The sequence below is a fragment of the Rhinatrema bivittatum genome, chromosome 17, assembly GCF_901001135.1.
Source record: "Rhinatrema bivittatum chromosome 17, aRhiBiv1.1, whole genome shotgun sequence".
NCBI classification, from domain to species: Eukaryota; Metazoa; Chordata; class Amphibia; order Gymnophiona; family Rhinatrematidae; genus Rhinatrema; species Rhinatrema bivittatum.
This window is the reverse complement of record NC_042631.1, coordinates 10,097,223-10,121,009: the sequence shown is the minus strand read 5'-3', so window position 1 is coordinate 10,121,009 and position 23,787 is coordinate 10,097,223. Positions and strand designations below refer to the sequence as shown.

At 43.4% G+C, this 23,787-nt stretch overlaps 1 protein-coding gene across 5 annotated transcripts; it reads right to left on the bottom strand.

The window, feature by feature from the left end:
- Positions 1 to 192: 192 nt before the first annotated feature.
- Positions 193 to 23,787, bottom strand: DHCR7 (7-dehydrocholesterol reductase). Of its 5 annotated transcripts, none has more exons than XM_029582806.1 (8): positions 23,444 to 23,787; positions 9,659 to 9,759; positions 7,379 to 7,601; positions 5,977 to 6,067; positions 4,592 to 4,805; positions 3,698 to 3,902; positions 3,097 to 3,228; positions 193 to 1,162 (listed from the first exon to the last, which is right to left on the bottom strand). In XM_029582806.1, exons 2-8 carry the CDS (start codon positions 9,751 to 9,753, stop codon positions 698 to 700), a joined length of 1,425 nt encoding a protein of 474 aa, XP_029438666.1. In that variant the 5' UTR covers positions 9,754 to 9,759; positions 23,444 to 23,787; the 3' UTR covers positions 193 to 697. The 5 variants fall into 5 exon arrangements, with proteins under 5 accessions (XP_029438666.1, XP_029438664.1, XP_029438668.1 ...); XM_029582804.1 differs by lacking the exon at positions 23,444 to 23,787 and adding an exon at positions 19,876 to 19,911; XM_029582808.1 differs by lacking the exon at positions 23,444 to 23,787 and adding an exon at positions 16,310 to 16,328.

Sequence of the window (23,787 nt, the reverse complement as noted above, 5' to 3'; positions counted from 1 at the left end):
TCTGACGTTCAGTAACACAAGAAGATATATCAAACTTAGACTGCCAAAGAATACATTTTAACCAAATCTCTGGTTAAAATCTTAAGATGAAGAGGAGACCTTAAAACCAAAAGTTACAAGCTCTTGAAATCAGTCTCACGGAAGGTGACAACAAAAGATTGGGGTTTTTTTATATTAACACATCACCCAAAATAACTGTACAAAATAAATTCAGTTTATTCATCATTCAAAAGAATGTTAACAAAATATAGTCATGAAAAATGTTTATGACATGATGGTAGTGCGAGTACGATAAGCATCTCAGGGGCTGGGACATTGCATTAGGAGGGCCTTGCCCCACAAAATGGAATCACAAAAACAAGAAACAGTATTCCATAGCTTTTGAGCTGAAAGCCCTCCGTTAAATTAAAGAGGGGATATATGATGAACATACCTGCCATAACAAAAAACAGTGAGAGTACAGGAGTAGCGAGGCTTCAGTTTCAGGAAAATACTCGCCGACTGCATCCTTGAGGCCACTTCATACACCCATGAAGGAGGCCCTGCCGCTATAGCGCGGTGCGTGATTTCAGAGTTACGTTTTCGTTACAGGGACATCGGTGGCTTCTGCTTGCTGAAAGCAGACTTGAATAAACCATTCATCCACCCTGAAACCTTTAATTGCATATTGATCGTTTTTCTAAATTCGGGGCTAGTCTTAGAAGACGCCAGGCAGCAGTCTGTACGGCACTGCCGTGGTGTAGCGCTTCCAGTCTTTCCCGTACTTGCCGGAGCAGCGGTGCTCATCCCTGACACAGCGGTGGATCAGCAGAATGCTCATGTAGGTAATGTAGAAATAGGGCAGGATGTGTTCAAAGCCGCAGGTCAGGCAGTAGGACAGGGAGCAGAGCAAGTCTCCGGTGTAATTAAAGTGACGGGCCAGGCCCCAGAAGCCGGAGATCAGCAGCTTGCTGTAGTGCCTCTGCCCGTCTGCAGAGGTGTAGGAGCACTCGATGTATTCCGGCTTCCTGCCCCAGATCTTGCAGTGCCCGTTGGTGCGGCGGAATAGATCTTTCTGGTGGTTGGTCATTCTGAAGATGTAATAACCCAGCAGGCCAAGGAACAGGACACCCACCGCATTAGCTGGGGAGAGCTGTACAGGGTTGTAGACTAAATATAAACCCTGAGGGGGGAAAAGGAATTGCAGAATAGTGAGTGATAAATGTATAGCAAATTATAAAGTAAATCTAATTTCATGCACTGGATAATACCTACTGAAATGCATATTACTGTGATGTGTCCAACAACAGTAATGCATAGCATACATAAGACAGAGGCACAGTGCCAAATCATTCTGCATTTTATTACTATGATTAAATGGAGAGTTATTGTACTTTTCTCAATATTTAAGACTATATAACAAAGATTTGTAACAAAAAAAAAATGTTGGATGGAGACAATCCTTACAGTGGGTTTGAAGGTTTTAAATTTTGGAACTAATGCGGTTTTTTTCTCAGGCAACACAATTTCTTATTTTGTTCTATCACTGAAATTCCCAGGCAGAATAACAAAACAAAACAAAAGACCACTGAAAACGAAGGTCCCTAGTCAATCCAGAACTGGGGATGATGCTGCGGAGGCGGTGTTCACAGCCTCTGGTAGGGAGGATTTTCATTGTCAATGCTGATACCTACTGGCCAGATATAGGGTGCACACATGCCAGGTTTCTGAGGGAGCCTTAGCCTGTGGTCCCTTAATGGGGGTTTGTCTAATTGCTGGCCACACTTAAGACAACCTCAGTTAGTAAAAGAACTGTCAGGTAAGAGAGAGGTTGCAGAGAAGGAAGATGTCCATGATATCTGCTGAAAATGGCTATTGTTTCTTCTAAGGGCTACGCAGATATTTATACTCGGACATGCTTACGCGCTGAACCCATGAGAACTGTTAGTCAGGGTCAGACTGGGAGTAGCAGGGGCACGGAAGGAAACACCAACCAGTCCCAAGGTTTATTTATTTATTTATTTATTTGGGGTTTTTTATATACTGAAGTATAGCGTTTTGCCTTCACTCCGGTTTACAGGATAACAACGTAATACATACAAATATCTTATAACTATCTTTAACATTCAAAGAGTAGAACCTTATTTAACATATTAAATGAGAAAATTATATACAGGAGATAATCTATACGAAGATATAATATATGATATTCATTAGCTATTATGTGGAACAAATAGCAATCTGAGCAGGGGAGGGTTAATGTATGAAATGGGTCTGGGTAGGAGCTCGGGGTATGTTAGGTGATTTCAGGTAAAGACTTGATAAGGTTGTATGAGGGACGAGGGCGATGAAAGGGGAGGTGAGAGGGAAAGAAGCGGGTAGGGGGGGAGGGGAGGGGAGAAAGTGTTTAATAGAAGGGGATCGTCGAAGGTTTGAGAAGCAGATGTGCTGAACTGTGATAAGAACAATGAGAGGGAAGGGGACTCACTCCTGTTAGAAAGGTCCTATAAAAATGAGCAGAGCTGTAAGGATCTCAGCATCATTGTGACTTGTCAGACTTCAGAGCTGAGACTGCAGACGGATTCCTTGGGCCCATTTCAGCTTTCATTAGGAACCTAACATTTGCTATCTTTATATGCATCTTTTAATTAATTAAAAACATTTTTATACCGGTATTTGGTCTACAGTACATAATAAACTTATCTTTTCTAGTGGCTATTATTTGCTGGCAGTCAGGTCTCTAGTGCTTGCATTTATTTATCCTTTGTATTATCCCTTTGTGTAACAAATGCTCAAATAGTGCGTGCATGTTTGTTTGTGTATCGGAGAAGCCCCTCTGTATCTCCCTCTTGCCTGAGAATTTGCCCCGAGGTAGGTAGGTCTCTGGGAGTACAGACAGAGCTCCTCAGGGTGGGGGGGTGTGAGTCCTCAATCCAGAACACCAGGCTAGATGGACAGCATTACAGAAAGAGAGAACCCCAGATGGTCACAAATAAAATCTCATGGTGTTGTACCCTGATAAAGAGGTTGCCAAGAGCAAATAGTTAACTTCCATGTAGCCACTATTGCTCTTATTAACTGGTACTTTTTTGTTTGTTTTCTCTTACTTCTCTTTACCTGCAACGTGTAGAGGTAAGGCAGCCAGACACAATCACCCCATCCCAGATACCATCCGAAATGATCATGGCAAATATCAATGGTCTTCAGGTACCAGGCTTCGTTCCAGAAAAAGTCCAACACATAGATACCCTGCAAATACAAAACTACTCCATTTCTGCCACTGATAGCCCTTAATATCCAGAGCAGTGCGTGGGACACACCTAGCCTGTCAGATTTTCAGGATAACCATAATGAATATGCATTAGATAGACCTGCATACAATGGAGTCAGTACATGCAAATCTACTTCATACATATTCATTGTGGCTGACTGGCTAGGAGTGTCCCGAGGACTGGGCTGAGAACAATGTGAGCATCACTTCAACACGAGTCTTGTAGACTTTCATACGTCACAATATAAAACAACTTGCTGAATATTATCTAACACTATTAGAAACACAAAAGATAACAAGATAAGGACTAAGTCCCATCCAGTCTCTGCCCAAACTGGCTTCCTTTTGTAATGCCACTGACCCCATTCATCTCTGGCTTTCCTTTTCCTTCTATTAAATTTCAGGGTCCCTGGTACATTAATGTGCACAGGTTCTTTCTAAATTTACCTGCAGGACGTTGATGAGGATCATGGAGTTGGTGACCTGGCCATACAGCTCCTGCTGTTTGGCAGCATACGACAGATTAATTATAGTCCAGGCTACGATACCAGGACGGCCATTGAAAAATAACTTGAAATCAAACCACTTTCCAATTCGAGGGTTAAATTCAATCCCCATCATAAAGTCATAGAAGAAATTACCTGTGAATTTGCTGGGGAAAAAAAAAAGGAAAATTTCAATAATTTTCTTAGATTGACTAATTTGCTAAATTAAATATTGGGCTGACCCTTTGGAATCAGGACCAAAAGGCTGAATATAAGCCAGAAAAAGGACTGTAAAATGTCTTGAGCTCCCCACTGTGCCACATCAAACAGATGTCCAGAAGTTGAACACATTCAGTTCTACCATAATATAAAAAGGAAGCAGAGAGCTGTCCAGATTCAACCCAGGTGCAAAAATATCCCCCAACACCAGAGTCAGCACTGGGACTGTGCTACAGGCCAGGAACAACCACGGACAATATAGCGCCCTTCCACGTGCTTATAGAAGTTCTCACACCTGAGCGAGATCTACACGCTCAAAAGCATCAAATGAACGAGCTGAAGGCTTGGTTCAGTTCAGAAATTGGAAAGTCCATGGCCAACACCACGACTAGAAACCTGTATCACTAAACTTTTATTACAAACATAAACCTGGGAAACACTGTGACTGGAAAGATATGCTTTAAAGCAGTCTGCAAAACCATAAACCACGTGAGCTCAGTGCAGACATCAGCTGAACAGAAAAAAAAAAATTGCTGTTTTGCAGGAGGCAACGAGAACGGCTTTATCATCTGCCGGCACGCAGGGCCACAGCACCTCTGTTACTAAAAGGAAAAATATACACAAAAAGAACACTTACCAGTCTCTTGCATCAGTGGGGAAAATGTAAGCTTTTATCATAGCAAAAGTGGAAACCGCGTAGCCCAGAATGTTCGCACACCAGAAGAGCGGTATCCAGTTGTCAAAGACGATAGTCGGAGAGAACCAGTGGAAATAGTAAGCATTGGCAAACCAGAGGAGATGAGTGATTATCCAGGCTTGAAGTCCATTGATTTCATACTGGTTTATTACACCTGACAAACAGTGGAGTCATGTTAATGGCCATGCACGTCAGAAAACCACTTGTTCCGCAGGGGCCTGCCTTTTGGTTTCCATTTACCAGCTGCTATATCTTTCTTTGGCACTTACATGGCTGCAGTACTTTGTAACTTTCTACTGCACTTAAAGGTGGCTGTGGAGATGGGCAGCAGTGCGCAAATTGCTAAGCAGATTCAGCTTTCTCAGGAAAGCAGCAGGGCATCTTCAGGAAGCCGCAGACATGCTGTGCACATCAGTACACGGTACCAATTCTTTGGTAAGCACACTTCTGTAGTCAGACACAGGGCAGATATGTTACTATGGCGTGGCTGCAAAGCAATCCCTCTGGGATTTGAGCACAAGAAACACTGAGAGCGAGTCACAGTTCCAGTGAAATCCTGTGAAAGCTCTGCACTGTTTTGTTGTTTTACTCTGCGGTTTATTTCTGCCCTCGCGTTTGGTTTCCTGGCTTTCCTAGAGTTCATCGCGGCGGAGTACAATAAGCTCCTTGAGCAGCTGTAATCCCCTGTGCAAGGCACTGGTCAGTCGGGTACTCTGGCTATCTTACAGGCCAATACAGAAAGAAACGCGGGAGAGAGCGGGCCAGTGTCCTGTGTGCGTGATACAGTAAATAAAATTATGCTAATTAGGGCCCGCCTCCTTTTTGACAGGAGCGGCGGCTGTCAGCGGGTTTGACAGCCCACGCTCAATTTTGCCGGCGTCGGTTCTCAGACCCGCTGACAGCCACGGGTTCAGAAACTGTATGCCGGCAAAATTGAGCGTCCGGTTTTCAACCCGCGAGCTGCAGGCTGATTTTCAATTTTTTTATTTTTAATTATTTTTTACTTTTGGGACCTCCGACTTAATATCGCCATGATATTAAGTCGGAGGGTGCACAGAAAAGCAGTTTTTACTGCTTTTCTGTGCACTTCCCTGGTGCTGAATCACGCGGGAATAACTAGTAGGGCCATAAACATGCATTTGCATGTTGCGGGCGCTATTAATTTCGGGGGGGTGGTTGGACACGCGTTTTTGACGCGCTGTTACCCCTTACTGAATGCAGCCAGGAGCCCTATTACCCCTTACTGTTAATGCAGCCAGGAGCCTCCTCCCTCTATCTACCCCACTCCAGGCTGGAGAAATACCTCAAGAAATGCGAGTCCTTACCAGCAGGGGTACGAGCTCCTTCCTGGATTCCTCCGGCATATCCTGGGAGGAATTTGTGGCAAAGATCAGGGACAGCCATGTACAGAAAGACCTGCGCACAAAAACATTTTACAGCACAGCAGTCTCCTCTCTCGTTATCCTCATCAGGTAAAGCACACAGGTATGGAGGCAATTATCCCCTCTCACTCTGCGTACACTGCAAATCAAAGCAACAGTAAGAGCGAGGCTCTCCCAACCACCAACTTCTTGCTTTGAGCTGCCGCGCTCACTCCGACTCCCTCGCCTAGGATTCTGTTTGTTCGCATAATATTCATTTCTCATATTCTGTATTTTATACTTTTCCATAATAAAAAGGCATAGACTTTTTATGGTGATCACTGCATTTTCCTTAACATCTCCTCCCCCTTGGTCCAGCTATCTGCGTGCAGCCCCTGCATGGGGTTCTCATCGGGCTGCAGCTCATGTAGATTCAGAATGGTGCAGAAACATGAGCGGGAGAAGCTTTCCAAAACTTTAAACGCTGACGTTGCCCTAGCGTCGAAAAAGGTATCGCGGACGTGCGAGGCTTTAGATCTCAATGGGATTCTCTCTAATCAAGTTTGCTGGCACTGCTGCTTTAAGGATCAGAAATCAAATTGTTTTATAGCAACAGAATGCAAACATTTTTACTTACATTTCAAGTTATTTTCCACCTTTTTGGGACTGGTCAGCCACTTCAAAGCAGGTTACATTCAGGTACTGCAGGCACTTCCCTAACCCCAGAGGGCTCCCACAATCCTAGGGCCTCAGTTACTAAGCTTTCTTTCCCACAGACACAGAATCTGGCCCCAGGATTATACCTGAGGCAATGGAGGATGAAGAGATTTGGCAAGGTCACAAGGAGGGTCAGTGGGATGTGAACCTCAGCTTCCCTGGTTCTCAGCCCGCTCCTCTAACCACTCTATATTTATTTCCCATTCATAATAATTTTGACTTATTGAGTTCCTTTCATTCAAACAGGCTCTCAATGCTTAATGGCTGAAAACTCTGGAAATATACTTGCAGCCATCGTTGGAGCTGGTGGCATACTCCCAATATCCTTAGTGCAGGAGAAGGGAGCAGTTTTACTCTTAACTATTTCAATGGATTAAACGGAGACACAGAAAGATAAAGTAGCTCCAGAGTCCGTAGTGGAGGATTTGAATTCGCATCCTGGGGGTTCTCCAGATTGCTTCAAAGCTCTCTCGAGCAGACCACATCTTTTCCCCTTAATCGTGATTTGAAACTGCGCCAATTCAAATTCAGGCACTAACTGGACAGCGCTTTTTTCTTTATGCAATGGTGAAATTTTCCCCATACATCTCACTTCAACCCGATTTCACTCTTTACTGTGTATCCAGGACATAGCAACAGGAGGGCTTACCTGCCAAGCGACCCAAACAGTATAGATGTTTACAGCTCTCCAGGTGAGCGGCTGAATCCTGTTCCAGATGTCAGAGAGGTGCAAGGTCCCCGTGTAGAGCTCGGTGACAGGTCCAGTCAGCGCACACTGATGCTGATCGCACGACATGACAAAGTAGTATACAATCAGGGGTGCAAACTGAAGCAGGAAGATGACACTTGCCAAAGAAAAGCAGTCCACTTCCCTGCAAGAAAAGTCGGAGAGTTACTTCACAATCCCAGAAATGTAGAATCCCCAGCCAGCATTCAACATCTACCCTGCCTTAGAAAGCCACGTCAAGACGAACATGAAACTGACCAACAGACAGGAGGATCACGACCCTGCCCGTTATCACTTTCAGGCCGATGCAGTATCTGTGTGCATTAAACAGGTGGCTCACGGTTGAGCGCTCGCTCCCTTCGCGGGCACCGATCCAGCTCTCCAGGGCGCCCATTGCAAAATGCAAATGGACCGCCGCGGTAAAAAAAAAAGGAGGCGCTAAGGGAAACTGCGCACCCCTGGCACCTCCTTGGCAGCGTTCGCCCAGGACAGGTGGCAGTCAGCGGGTTAGGAAAACGGACGCTGACCACCAGCACCCCCTTTTTAAACGATATTAAGTCGCAGGAAGCTTTTCTGTACACTTTTTGGGCTCCTCCAAAATTAACGCCTGCTTGGGGCAGGCAATTTTGGGGAGTAAAAAATGTGCACGTCAGGCGCACATTATTTTTTTGCATCGGGCGGAAACAAACAATAGCCTCGTCAACATTTATTTACACGTGATGAGCGCTACTACCTACGCGCGCGACCGGACGCACGTTTTGGACGCGCTAGCCCCCGTTTTGCATCTCGTGCTGCGGCCACGTGCTGCGGCCAGCGCACGGTTCTGCATCGGCCCGTTTCGGAACGGCAGCAGGTGGGCCTCCTGGAGGCAATTCCCACTTGACTGCATTTTTCACCCAGAAAATGCAGCGATTGCCGTAGGATTTGTGGAACAGGGGCAGCCCAGCTCCTTCTGCCCTAGACTGCACAAAGCAGCGTCCCAGTGTAAGAAATAAGCACAAATCCTCGTAGATCCATCACCAGCCAGTGTCTAAGAACTCACGCGCCAGGGCAAACCAAAGACCCACCCAGCCCAAGGCAAGCCGCAGAAACCCTCTCGTGTGCAAAAAGCAGAGCATGAGGTCAATGCTGCATTTCTAGCTCAGTTTAGCCTACAATTTTTATCTCTGTTTCTCTAAAACTTGTCAAATCTCCTTTTGAAACCAGTAATATCTGAGTTCCGCAGGTTAACTATGCATTGCATGAAGCAGTTCTTTTTTTTGTTTTAAACCTACAAGTTATATAGTCGTACATACTGCCTGTATCCCTCACGCCTTATTTAGACTGTATGCTCTATGAGGAAGGGACCTCTCAACTCTTATGCTTACACAACTTCTGTTCATTCATCATGTCCGCCTCGATTTAGCTAGGTTTGCTTGGCACAGGCTTGTGTACACATAAAGTTAAACACCTTATAATCAAATAAAATATTTTAAAGAGACAAAAATGGGAGGTATGAATCCCTTATCCTCCTTACTTTCCTGCAGGTAAGGCACGGATCACTATCAGAAGCAGATATGGGTCCCTATATGTCAGAACTGAATGGTTTCTCTATGATGTTAAAGCAATCCCCCATAATTACGAGATGTACCAGGGGTTCAGTAAAGCTAGAAACCATCAGTCTTATCTTAAGCTTCAGGCTGAGACACAGAGAACATCCGTGGTTTGTAAGGGAGTTACACAGATTTTAATTTCAAGAGAAAACAAGTCGGTCACTCAATTGGATAAATCTCCAATTACGTAGCTACTTCAGAGCTGTAAGCACTGCATTTTGTCTTCCTTCCTGAATAGATTTCAATCTGCATGAAGAATCTACATGCCCAACAGTACACGGTCATAGAATTCAGCACACAAAGTCCTACTGCAATATCTCGACAGAAGAAACCCTGCAAGGGATACCTCATCCCAGACTGCTCTGAAAATCAGAAAACTTTGACAATGACCACGCTAAAAGCTTCATATGGTGAGGTGCTTGCACGGCATGGCATTTCTTTCTGCAGATACCTCATATTTAATGCACTGGTTGACTTTCACAGAATAACGAAAAATACAAAAAAAAAAAATCCAAGTCCACTTGCAACCAATCTGATCTCACTGTTTCACGTTTGCATCTGGACATAAATCCCAGCTAAATGGTTGCACAGCTTCACCTCCAGGTCTTACCAGGCTCTTCCCCACTGCCCTTGATCAGTTTTTTCACCATCTGAATTATTTTTATGACTTTTTCTGGGTCCACTTGATTTTGGATCGTCAGTCATGGTGAACTATTAGGGGAAAAAAACAGACATTGAGTGTCTTAGATCATATTTTGTACACAATAGACATGCATACTGTTAATGAACAAAAGGCTTTCCCATCTTATGTTTATGTAATAAAAAGAGAGCTAGCTAGATAGCACCCAGCAAGCTCAGAGGCACAATCTCATATTTGAACAAAAAGAAGGGAAATGAGCAAGCCAGGGAAACCACATTTTCAAGTCTGTGCTATGGGCCGCTGTGAGACAAACCCGGTTTTCTCCATCAGATATATCCCAAAATGGTGCAACTTCCTGCAACAGGAAAAGAAAAAAAAAAAAGTCTGCGTAGAGAGCTCCTGACGGAGAACAATTTTTTAGAACATTTTTATAATGCAAATAAAAATCCATGACAAACGAAAGTCAAAACGTGTTCACATTGTGTCAGTTAAGAGCAAAATCCACCCCTGTTCATTATATCGAGGTGTAGAAATTACTGCTTTCCATTTCACAGATGTGTTTATGCTCTCCTTTTGTACATTGGTTTGACAATTTTTTTCAAAAACAAGAGCGACTCTTGTTTCATACTCCCCCCCCCCCCCCCATCTCCCCTTTGGATTGGTTCAGTTCAGCAAAAGCTTCCGTCCAATACCATTGATTCTTTGTGCAACGTTCTTCAGCTGCATAAATATCTCAAGGGCCTGAGCTCACTGCCGTTTTCCCTCGTGCTGCAACAGCTCTCTGCTCAGCACATTTACCTCTGTAAACGGAGAAATTACTTACCTGATAATTTCGTTTCCTTAGTATAGAGAGATGGCCTCAGGACCAGTGGGTTTATGCTCCCCTGCCAGCAGACGGAGACTGAGCAAGCTGACGTCACAGTATATGTAACCCTGCAGTGACCCCAGCCTGCCAGTGCTCTCGTCAGACTAGCAAACAACTTGATTAAAAACAGGTACCAGAACTATACTCAAAACCAACCATAAACACTGACCTCAGGTAAGATACTAGGTACTCCCAAGCTAGGGATGAACACTTACCAGTAATCCCTTAGGACCCAGAGCCCCACAGGACGACCACTGACACATTCATGCGGCAGCCGAGAGCAGGAAGCTGAGTCCATCTGTCTACACTAAGGAAAACGAAATTATCAGGAAAGTAATTTCTTCATTTCCTAGCGCGTAGACAGATGGTCTCGGGACCAGTGGGATGTACCTAAACCACTTCCCAACAGGGTGGGAGGCTGCCCGCGATCCAGTCAGCGTCGCAACGTGCAAAGGCTGAGTCCTCCCGGGCCTGCACATCCAGACGATAAAACCCGGAAAAAGTGTGTAAGAAGGACTACGCTGCAGCTTGGCAAATGTTGACGGCAGACAATAATCTAACCTCCACCCCTGAGCCCTAGTGGAAATGAGCCTTATCCTGAGTGGGCAATGGCTTTCCAGCATCCACATACGCGGCCGTGACCACCTCCTTAATCCAACGAGCTATGGTAGCCTGCGAAGCCGAAGTGCCCTGCTTACCCCCACCAAGGAGAACAAACAGGCGGTCCATCTTTCGAAAAGACTCGGAGACCTCCAGATACCGCACGACAAGACGCTTAACATCCAAGGAGCGCAAAAGGCGAAACTCCTCCGCACCCCTGACCTCATCCAGGGCTGGCAAGGAGACGGACTGGTTCAAATGAAAGTCCGAGGCTACCTTGGGCAAGAAGGATGGAAGAGTAAGCAGCCGAAAGGCCCCTGGAGTCACCCGAAGGAATGACTCCAGGGGCCTCTAGAAGCAAATAATAATAATACGAGACAAACCCATTTCATTTCTCCCACCTTGCTCCAAATCTCTCTCGTCAGGGCTGTCCTTAAGGAATGGCAAATAAAAGCCACTCACCCTGGGCCCCACACTGCCACGGCAGAGCTATCCCCAGCAGAATAATCCCAGATCCCCACCGCGGCTCCACGGGCCAATCCAGCCTGCCCAGTTACCCCTGTCCTCACTGCCAGGCATAGGTGTAACGCCTTCCCCAGCTCAGCTTTTGTTTGCTTCCTCACTGGTTTCTCTACTGCCCTGGACAGAGATAAAGAGAATTACATCTTTTCAATTTATAGAGCCAACCACTTGTAATTACCCTGTGGGTGAAAGGAAGTGAGTGGGCAGGGAGCTCTTTTGGCAGTGATTGGATGGGAATGGCATAGGGGCATTAGTTATTCCTACCCTTTGTGATAGGAGGAGTAGTAGAGCAGGGTTACTTATTGTCTGTGTTTATTCGTAGTACATACACTGTTGTACTTTGATGGTTTTGGATGCATATGATATTGTATTGGATGTTTATAAAGTGTGTGTTTTCGCTGGGTCCCTTATTGGTGATCAAATGTGACTTAATTTAATGTAAAATGTTAACTTTCCATCAGCCCTCCAAGCAGGGCTTTTCTCATCAGAAGACAGTATCGTGAGTTCAGGGTACAGCACCTAGCGACAAATTTCCCTGTTGCTGAGTGCTAGGTAAAGGTCCACTTTTATCCGATGAAAGAGCCATGGCCTTCATGATTTTTCTTTTATCAAGTTTTGATCATCTATATTGCAACACGGAGTTAATTATTAAAGCTTATGGTGGCAAAAATCAATGCTCAGTTTTAATAAACTATAGTTACTATTCCACTAATAGAAAGGGCATGAGCTTAAGGGGAAAGAGCTAATAAAAAATACAGCATTCGGGACTGACACAAGTCACAGCCTGCAGACATCGGAATTATTTCTGAATGCAATGAACCTGTTTTTACTTCTGCTACTGTGGACTAACATTTGCACAGGAGGAGCAAGCATGGCCAATAATTAGTTACAGGGACCTCCAGGGTCTCACAAAGCTTTTCTGGCATGTATTCCTTTAAATTAAAAAAGTGCAATCTTTCTGCACTTATCTACAAATAAACATAAGAAATGCCATACTGGGTCAGACCAAGGGTCCATCAAGCCCAGCGTCCTGTTTCCAACAGTGGCCAATCCAAGTCTCAAGTACCTGGCAAGTACCCAAACATTAAATAGATCTCCAGCTACTGTTGCTTATTAATTAATAGCAGATTATGGATTTTTCCTCTAGGAACTTATCCAAACCTTTTTTAAACCCAATTACACTAACTGCCTTAACCACATCCTCTGGCAATGAATTCCAGAGCTTAACTATGCACTGAGTGAAAAAGAATTTTCTTCGATTTGTTTTAAATGAGCTACTTGCTAACTTCATGGAGTGCCCCCTGGTCCTTCTATTATCTGAGAGAGTAAATAACTGATTTATATTAACTTCATCAAGTCCTTTCATGATTTTGTAGATTTCTATTAGATCCCCCCTGAGACGTCTTGTGTCCAAACTGAACAGCCCTAACTTCCTTAGCCTTACCTCATAGGACAGCTGTTCCATGCCACTTATCATTTTGCTCACTTTTCTCTGTACCTTCTCCATAGTAACTATATCTTTTTTGAGATGCGGCGACCAGAACTGAACACAGTACTCAAGATGCGGCCTCACCATGGAGCGATACAGAGGCATTATGACATCCTCTTTTATTCACCATTCCCTTCCTAATAATTCCTAACATTGTTTGCTTTTTTGATGCCACAGCACCCTGAGCTGACGATTTCAATGTATTATCCACTTTGATCCAAAAAACACAAAGGAAGGCGATCTATGAAAGCCGTTAGGAATAACAAAAAGAAAGATGCCTTTAGTCTTTTTCAATTTCTTTATTGAGGTGGTGACATAAAAGTAGCCCGACTCTGGCCGAGTTTCGCCGCTTAAAACGGCTGCCTCAGGGGCTTAAGTGTATTGTCTTGAGTTCCCAATTTAGTTCAGACAAAATGTCTATAAATGGATTATATAAACACCTATATAATCCACAACAGTATTCAATCTTGTATCGCGTTCAGAAACCGGGTCTCCACTCGAAATGTCAAACATGAGCTGACGATTTCAATGTATTATCCACTATGATGCCTAGATCTTGTTCCTGGGTGGTAACTCCTAATATGGAACCTAACATTGGTTAACTTCAGGGTAATTTTTCCCTATATGCATCACCTTGCATTTGTCCACATAATATTTCATCTGCCATTTGGAAGCCCAATCTTCCAGTCTTGCAAGGTCCTCTTGCAATTCATTGCAATCCACTTGAGATTTAACTACTCTGCATAATTTTGTGTCATCCGCTAATTTGATCACCTCACTCGTTGTACCTCTTTCCAGGTGATTTAAATATATATTAAAAAGCACCTGTCCAAGCACAGATCCCTGAGGCACTCCACTGTTTACCCTTTTCCACTCAGAAAATTGACCATTTAATCCTACTTTGTTTCCTGTCTTTTTACCAGTTGCAATCCACAAAAGGACATCGCCTCCTATCCCATGACTTTTAGTTTTCTTAGAAGCCTCAAATGAGGAACTTTGTCAAACGCTTTCTGAAAATCTGAATACACTACATCTACTGGTTCACTTTTGTCCACCCCTTCAAAAAAATGTAGGACTTCCCTTGGGTATATCTATGCTGGTTGTGTCCCATTAAACCATGTCTATCTAAATGTTTTGTGATTTTATTCTTCATAACAGCTTCCATAATTTTTCCCAGCACTGAAGTCAGGCTCACCGGTCTATAGTTTCCCGGATCACCCCTGAAGCCCTTTTTAAATAGTGGGGTTACATTTTACCATCTTCCAATCTTCAGGTACAATGGATGATTTTAATGATAGGTTACAAATTAACTGAAATTTCATTTTTTAGTTCCTTCAGAACCCTGGGGTGAATGCCATCCAGTCCAGGTGATTTACTACTCTTCAGTTTGTCAATCTGGCCTACCACATCTTCCAGGATCACCGTGATTTGATTCAGTTCATCTGAAACATCACCCTTGAAAACCATCTCTGGCACGGGTACCTCCCCAACATCCTCATCATCCATAAACACCAAAGCAAAGAAATCTTTTAATCTTTCCACCATGGCCTTATCTTCTCTAAATGCCCCTTTAACCCCTTGATCATCCAATGGTCCAACCGACTCCCTCACTGGCTTTCTGCTTCGGATATATTTTAAAACATTTTTTACTGTGAGTTTTTGCCTCTACAGCCAACTTCTTTTCAAATTCTCTCTTAGCCTGTCTTATCAATGTCTTACATTTAACTTGCCAATGCTTATGCTTTATCCTAGTTTCTTCTGTTGGATCCTTCTTCCAATTTTTGAATGAAGATCTTTTGGCTAAAATAGCCTCTTTCACCTCACTTTTTAGCCATGCTGGCAATTGCTTGACCTTCTTTCCACCTTTCTTAATGTGAGGAATACATATGACTGTGCTTCTAGGATGGTGGGTTTTTTTTTTTTAAACAATGTCCACATCTGTTGCACACTTTTAACATTTGTAGCTGCACCTTTCAAATTTTTTTAAACTATTTTTCTCATGTTATCAAAGTTTCCCTTTTTAAAGATCCATTCCATCGTCTGATGTGCATTTTTTGCATGCAGAAATGTAAGTCTTGAGATATTTAAGTCTTGAGATATACTCCATTGGCTACCCATTCGCCACAGAATTCTCTTCAAGACACTTACTATTATCCACAAAACCTTATTTCAGGAATCCTCGCTCCAGCTTACCATACCCCTCAAACCACACGCCTCTGCAAGACCCACCAGATCTGCATACAGAGATTCCCTCCAGGTTCCCCCCAAAAAGTCCGTTCTCCACAACACCATTGAAAAACGTGCTCTATCAACTGCCGGTCCGCATCACTGGAACTCTCTTCCGCCAGATCTTCGCCAGGAACACTGCCATATCACTTTCAGAAAAAAATTAAAAACTTGGCTGTTCGCCCAAGCATACCCCTGAAGAAACCGCAGGATCACCCCCACAGTTACATACCCCGCGGTTGCGTCCTCCTTCAGCAACTCAAAAAAGGAACTATTTCTCGGCTAACTGCACTTTAATATAACTTGCCTTATATTACACACGACGTAATTTTGTATATAATGCTTACCATGTAAGCACTCACGTTTCTGCTTATTTGCTTTGTTCTCCAGTTAGAAATTGTTTAACCTATCCTTTTTCTCTAACAACCAAGTTCCACATTCCCTGTTATAATGTAATTTCTTGCTTCCATTGTTAACTGGTTTTTTCCCCCTAGTTCATTGTAAACCGGTACGATAAGACCTGGTCTTGAGCATCGGTATATTAAAAGAATTTAAATAAAATAAATAAATAAATATTTAGTCAAGGCAGATGTTTGGCTGACCAAAGAAATTCAGGCATAAAACGAGGTGGATTACATCCTTTTCCTTTTACAAGTACAGGAAGGCATTCATCACTGAGGTTTCAATATCCTGGGAACTCAGGGCGACCCACAGAGCTATGTTCTTCAAATTAAGCCCAGTTGGGTGCATAAGGGGAGGATAATGGTTATTTTAATGTGGTAGTTCTTTGTGTCACATTTCAGTAAAAAACAAAAAAAAAAAACCAGCCAGCCTGACTTCTAGCTGTGCCCACATGGAAGCCAGCCATCTGCTAGCCTTAAAACCTGGGGGTTCCGCTTTACATCTTAATGCATCCCACCTGTAAGTGTGAGCTCGGTGGGGAGCCCTAGCCAAGCGGCTCTTAGTCTTCCTGCGGCAGTTGCTGGCGGGGAAGCCACATAGCCAAGCCTGCATTTTCTTTCACTACCGTAAGTCAGCAGTCAGGGTGCAGTGCAGATGTTTTATCCCCCCGCCCAGCTAGATGAACCCGCAGAATCTGGCCTGCCAGATGTGCACGTTCACCGACCCTCCCCAAAAGCAGCCCCCCCCCCCCCTTTGCATGCATGCAGGCACGGCACCCGTTGCAGACTGGAATTCGTGGGGGGGGGGGGGCGGCTGCTGCTGCCCTCCCGCCCGGCCCTATTAGCCCTCCCATTGCAGACCGCCTCACTCGCCCCGGGACACAGCCTCTGACCCCGCCTTCTCCAGCCTGCTCTGTGTAAGCCACGTTCACAGACACATAAAGTTATAGCTGTAAAAAAAAAAAAAAGAACGAGAGAATCCGACGGTCGCGCGGGGGGGGGGGGGGGTGAGCCGGTCTCTGGCTTTGCCAGGGGGAGGCAGATGCTCTGCGGAGGAGAAACAAACAGAAGAATAATGTTTTTCGGAATTGGCTGTGACTGTGTCTAGTGCTGCAGAGGATGGAGGCGTGTCATGGCAATCTCCCCCACTCCACCCCCCGATCCTGTGAGTCAGTGGTTTAGTCCGCGGTGAGGGCGGGGCTGACGGCGACCCCGAGCGGCGCATGCAACAGGGAAAGGGGCTTGGCTACTCTTGCTGTACATTAGTGGGCTAGTTATCGCCAAATACCGCTTCCCCCCTCAGCAGATCGTTTAACCAGCCCCGGGGAATAAGAGCTTGGATTTTTCAGACAGCATTGATGTGTTTGTTCCGTGTGCAGCATGATAGGAAGCGAGCTCCCAATATACAACTCGGACGTGCTCCTAGTCTCCCCCATTTACTGCTGCTGTACTTCTTTTGCATTATGCCAAACACAGTTTTCTTCTGGCGTTCATAAGATCGCTTATTTAACCCGGGGTAATGTCGCCAAATAGCTTTCTTTTGCATACACCATGCCAAACATTTACCTCGATCAACTCTCAAAATGTGCCGAAAAGAGCTTCCTTAATATGCAAGTGCTCTTGGTTTCTAGAGGCATAGAGTGGGAAACAGACTGCCTCTAAATAAGATGGCTCTCAATATAGTCTATGTATTTATTTACAAACATGTGATATTCTTTTTGCTAGAAATGTGGATTGCAAACAATGTAAAGATACCCTGATACATTAATGGAAGTAATAGCTGAAACTGGGCAATTAGACACCATTGAAAGTGTGATCTATCTTCCTGCTTAAAATGTTTGCTAACAATGTTCCTCATTTGAATTAAAAGGAAGGAAGAGGAAAGATTCGTGAATAAATGTCTGGTCCCTATATAAAATAAATATATATTAGAAGTAAATCCGGATGTGTCTTTATGCAAAAATAGGTTACAACAGAAGAAAAAGGCTAATTTGATTCTGGCCTTGACCAAATGATTAGTTATAAAATATGTTACTGCTTCTCTAAATACAATTATCTGACTAGTATCATTAAGTTATACCATTGCATGTATTACTATTGTTGCTGATCTGAGACTAAATTGGTGCTGCTCACACTAGCCAAATAATTGTTGGAAACGAACATTTTTGGAAACATTGCTTCTACTTTCCTAAACTAGTGGTCCCTTAACTATCACTAGGCCAAAATTCTTCCACATAACTAAATTCTTCCACATAACTTTATTCAATCAGAAATTTACATATGCATGCTGACTACATACATACTACATATACTCATATTGACTTCATTTTTTTCCATTTTATTTATTGACTTATTAACTGCATGTTTATTAACGGTTCAATATCATACACTATTTGCTTACTTCGATTAATTTGTTCAATGTAAAAACTTGTTTACTTATTTTGTTCTATGTAAAAAACTTCTTATTTTTTCTGTTCCATGTAAACCGCTAATATGTAGCGATAGTTACTGTTCCTTGTGAACCGGGGTGATATGTATATTATACAGGAACCTCCGGTATATAAATTATATTTAATAAATAAATAAATAAATAAATAATAGTATAAACTGCTAGCCAACCAGTTAAATATCCATAATGTATATTAGATATATTTGCATACATTGGTCACATAGCACCAGCAGATCTTTCTCATGCATATTCCTTGTGGATATCATAAAAACCAGACTTGTGAAATGTGCCCCCAAGACAAGGTGGAGCATCACTGTTGTAGACAGATCCTGGGATCTCCTGATTGAGAAAGAAATAAAGCTGTAAAGAACGCTTTTGCTCACCTGTGTTATACAGTGCAGGTGTAAGACTCAGACTGTGGGAGAAACAGGAAGCAATGGGGAGGGTTCTGTTTCTTTTCTAGCCCATGCCCTGCTATGGCCATCTGCTGACACCACATTCTTCTTCTGTACTCTAACAATATTGTACAAAACTTCCCTTTTCTGTTCAGCTCTTTGCTAAAATCTGATTGCTTATGAGCTTTTAATTCCTAATCTTGAGCAACGTACTACACTGAGTTTTGCTTTTGAAAAATCTTTGGAATGTAAGATGCATTCTAAGCCTAAATATTTTCTAAACTACCCGTAGAGGAGGATAAGTTACTCAGAAGACTGCAGACTGTTTTTAGTTTTGCAGAACTAAACTAAATGATGTAATTTGTTTAAAGAACTGAAAAACACCGGAGTAGACTGAAAACTCTCTAATACAGTCTATGCTTCTTAAAATCAGCACTTTCAAACAACACCAGGAATGAGAGAAAAAATCCCAGCGGTTGTGCAACATCAGCACTAATCCTTTGATTAGATTGTCTCCAATTTAAAATCTGATGCTCAGTATCACGCGTGGGTAAATATCTTTGTTTTCATTTTTTTTGTTTGTTTTTTTAATATGAATGTCAATATCAGAATAAAAACCGGTGGAGAAATGACTTTGTTATAACACACAGGAGAAAAATCAGAGGAAAAGTAATTTTTGCACTGACTTTTTTTTTTTTTTTGTTATAAACATTGACATTGCCAGGAAAAATAAAAACTGAAAAGGGTCCCTAAGCATGGGATATCTGCAGCAAAACCCCCACTTCAGAAGATATGGTTATAGGTATAATGTCAGCGGTAGGGTCCCGGCTAACATCTCATGCTCCGTACTCAGTGCAATCTAATGTTTACCGGGACTTCTGCATTTTATGATAGCACAATGCGGTTAAAGCGAGACTGCTTCACGGTATCCACTTGCGATTACTTTTATTTATTTTTTAAGCATATGACACTGGCTTGAATCTCTTATTCGGTTCAGCTAAATTGTGATAAGAAATGCCATGCTGGGTCAGAGACCAAGGTCCATCCAGGTGAGCATCCTAGTCTCTGACCGTGACCAATCGGGGGAGGGGGGGGGAAGCAGGTAGCTGGCAGATCCCAGGGATGGCGATGACTTCCCCCCCCCCCCCGAACGCGTGCAAACTCTCCTTGACCCGCCTTGTCTCGTGGACAAGCGGCCTCTGCATTTGAACCTAAAACAAGCAGCGCCGCCGGCTCTCACCTCGCTCAGCCTCGCGCGTCCTCCCTCCTTCGGCTTCCTTTGTACTGTTAGAAATGAAGCCCCCCCCCAGCCGGTGACGTTCCCTTCCCCGGGCACCGGCCACGCCCCCCCCCCCCAGCGGAGGACGCCGCGCGACAGCTGTCCAATCGGCTGCGGACTCTCCCTCCGCATCACGCGGCGCTTCGGGGCTGGATTGGTGCGACCGCCTGAAGCCACCTGAGCCGAGGACGAGAAAAACCCCACCCACCCGGGACCGGACGCGGGCCGGGGCCGCTCGTTGCACGTGGGCGCTCGCTAGGCTTCGCCCGGCGCCGCCAAAACGGCATCCACAAAGGCTTTGGCGCATCCTGGGTTTGTTGAAGCTGAACAGACCCCCCCGTTTCCCACCCGCAATCACCGCATCGGTCGCGCGCGGTCTTCGCTGTGAATCTGGCACGGCGCCACTTCTCGCTGCGCTCAGCACTTCCAGATCGTTGCCATGCATGCTAATGCCATCACCCCAGACTGTTCGCTCGCTTTTGCCTTCTGTCATGCCCCCTCCAGGACCAGATTAGCTGATTTTCCACTGGGGCCTCGGAGTGGATATTTTGCAAAACTCAATATCCTTTTACCAAGCTTCTTACATCGCCCATCATCTCGTGAACTCTTTCATTTGAGATCAGGGTATTCCAACTAACCTTCAAAATACTTCTGTAACTCCACATTTCAAATGCCTGTATTTTCTTTACGGTTGTTTTACTATAAATCCATGTTTTACTTCTGCACTCTACCAGCCAGAAGATGTGTGCACATGATCTTTTCTTTTAGCTCTAAATCTAAGTCCCCCCTAAGAAGTTCCTCATATTTGCAAAAATAAACTTTTTGCTTTCACAATACTCCCTTTTCACTTCTGTTAAACATTTTCCATCTTCCATCATCTAATTACAGAGAGCACCTGGATTTACTATGCTTTATTTCCCATAAACACAGAATGGGAGATAAGCCTCAGTAAAGCTGACCCATAATTTGTTTAATGTGTTCCAGTTTCATTCCTATATTTCTATACCTTTATTATAATTTTTACAGATTATCATAATTTTCATCTTCTTGGTCTTCAAGTTCATTCCATGAACGTTACAGGTTACATGCAGGTTGTCTGCCCTGAAATGGGCCAAAAGATCTAACAATCACTTTCCAGGCCCCCACAGGGTGTAAGAATCAGTCTCAGGCATCTTATCAGACTTATACACTCTAGCGCTTGCATCTTGAAAAAGGCAAAAGGATTCACAGCCTGCTTATTCAGTTCATGTTTGGTTCAAGGCAAGAAGTAAAAAAGCTTATTTGCAGAGTATGCTTTTAAAACAACATTGAGGGCTTCCGTGGTGGCTATTGACAAATGTAGACTCTCATGGCTGTATGCATCTATCCTTATTGAGTTAAAGAAGTTCTGGATGTTTCTGAAGACCATTCAAATGCATTTCAATATTGCCCCCAAGCCAGCCACTGCTGCTTCTAGGAGGCTCCAGAATCATAAGAAACTTTTATTTCACCCAATGAGTGCAGGATTTGATTTGCCCTAGACAGTATCAGGACATGCTAGAGGTAAAATTCCAAGATGGAATAAATGACTGCTTCATGGTTCAAGAACCAATGAGAAAAGGAGCCATTTTAGATCTAATTCTTAATGGAATGCAGAGGTAATGGTGGTGGGGCCACTTGGCAATAGTGATCATAACATGGGCAAATTTGAATTAATGACTGGAAGGAGACAATAAGTACATTTACAGCTCTACCACTAAACTTGCAAAAGGGAGACTTTGATAAAATGAGGAAAATAGTTAGAGAAAAGCTGAAAGGTTAAGAGTGGACAACAGGCATGAACATTCTTTAAATATACCATTCTAGTAGTTCAGTCCAGATGTATTTCTCACATTAAAAAAGGTGGAAAGAAGGCCAAACGATAGTGAGGTGAAAGAGGCTATTTTAGCCAAAAGAACTTCTTTCAAAAATTGGAAGAAGGAGCCATCTAAAGAAAGTAGGAAAAAACATAAGCATTGGCAAGTTAAATGTAAAACATTGCTATTAAAGGCTACATGAGAACTTGAAAAGAAGTTGGCCATACAGGCAAAAACTCATAATAAAAACTTTAAAAAAGTTATCCAAAGCAGGAAGCCTGCAAGGGAGTCAGTTGGACCGTTAGATGATCGCGGGGTTAAAGGGGCACGTAGGGAAGATAAGGCCATCGCAGAAAGACTAAATTAATTCTTTGCTTCTGTGCTACTAATGAGGATGTTGGGGAGATACCAGTTCCAGAAATGGTTTCAAGGGTGATGATTCAGAGGAATGAAATAACCGTTGGCCATATTGACAAACTGAGGAGTAACAAATCGCTCAGACCAGATAGTATACACCCCAGAGTTCTGAAAGAGTTCAAAGATTAATTTTCAGATCTATTACTAGTAATTTGTAACCTATCATTAAAATCATCCATTGTACCTGAAGACTGAAGGGTGGCCAATGTAACCCCAATATTTAAAAAGGGCTCTAGGGGTAATCCAGGAAACTACAGACCAGTGAGCCTGACTTCAGTGCCAGGAAAAATCATGGAAACTATTATAAAGAACAAAATCATATAGATAGACATGGTTTAATGGAACACAGCATGGATTTACCCAAGGGAAGTCTTGCCTCTCAAATCTGCTACATTTTTTTTGAAGGATTTAATAAACATGTGGATAAAGTTGAACCATAGATTTAGTGTATTTGGGTTTTCAGAAGGTGTTTGACAAAGTTCCCCATAGATTCCTAAGAAAACTAAAAAGTAATGGGATAGGAGACTGTTTTGTGTATTGCAAACTGATTAAAAGGCAGGAAACAGAGGATTAAATGGTCAGTTTTCTCAGTGGATAAAGATAAACAGTGCAGTGCCTCAGGATCTGTACTTGGACTGCTGCTTTTTGATATATTTAAAAATGATCTGGAAAAGGGTACAACAAGTGAGGTGATCAAATCTGCAGATGACAAAATTATTTAAAGTTGTTAAATTGCAAGCAGATTGTGATAAATTGCAGGAGGACCTTGCAAGACTGGAAGATTGGGCATCCAAATGGCAGATGAAATTTAATGTGGCCAAGTGTAAAGTGAAGCACTTTACTTTTCCCTATGTGCTTACCTATGTGGCTGCTTCAGCCACGCCACAGCCCAAAGTCTCACATCCGTGATATTCCTCATTCTGTAGGCTATTCTAGAACTAAACCTGTTTCCCTTCTTTATTTACAGATAAAGAGAGAGAGCTTTAGCATTACCTAGATGCTTTTAAGACACCTTAAAAGGCACCAGAAACGCTTTGTGAATGTGTTCACATAGTTTCGGGAAAAGAAAATTTTTTTATCACTTCTTGCACAAAACAGGGCTTTGGCTTATGCTTATGAAATTACAGCGCAAAGACTTCTTGTGACGCGTCTGTAGCAACCTAAGTGCATTTTTGATTGTGAGAACCTGAAACCATTAAACGCTCTGCATCCGATTCGCTAAGAAAGTGCCACATCCTTTATGTGTGTGTGTGTGCACGCACCTGATCTGATCTTACCTTCTCCGAAGCGAGAGAGGCCAACCATCAGCCTCCAAATAAGAAAACACTGACGGGCAAGAGTTTAGTTTCACTCATCCGAGCCCCAAAATGTGCGCCTGAGAAGCTGGGGCTCATGCATCCTGGATCAAATGAGAACAGGAACAGTCTGTCCTGAAAACTGGAGCCTGTTGTTAACCCAAACTGGTTCAGCCATCCTTTTCAATTTGGGATCCTCCACCTTTTATATTTAGCTTCTAATTTATCAACAGTAGAACCGCTGTAACACAGTTCAAGGGCTGTGAACACAATCCAGACTATATTATTAACCCATCATGTCCCGGTGTCCTATTTAGAGCACAGCT

Bases quoted from the DNA above. Each gene is read 5' to 3' on its own strand.
- DHCR7 (XM_029582806.1), bottom strand. From the start codon at position 9,753: ATGACTGACGATCCAAAATCAAGTGGACCCAGAAAAAGTCATAAAAAT. The intron at 6,068-7,378 runs GTAAGCCCTCCT...TTTTGTGCGCAG, and splicing joins CTGTTTGGGTCGCTTGGCAG to GTCTTTCTGTACATGGCTGT. The intron at 1,163-3,096 runs GTAAAGAGAAGT...TTCCCCCCTCAG, and splicing joins CTTACCTCTACACGTTGCAG to GGTTTATATTTAGTCTACAA.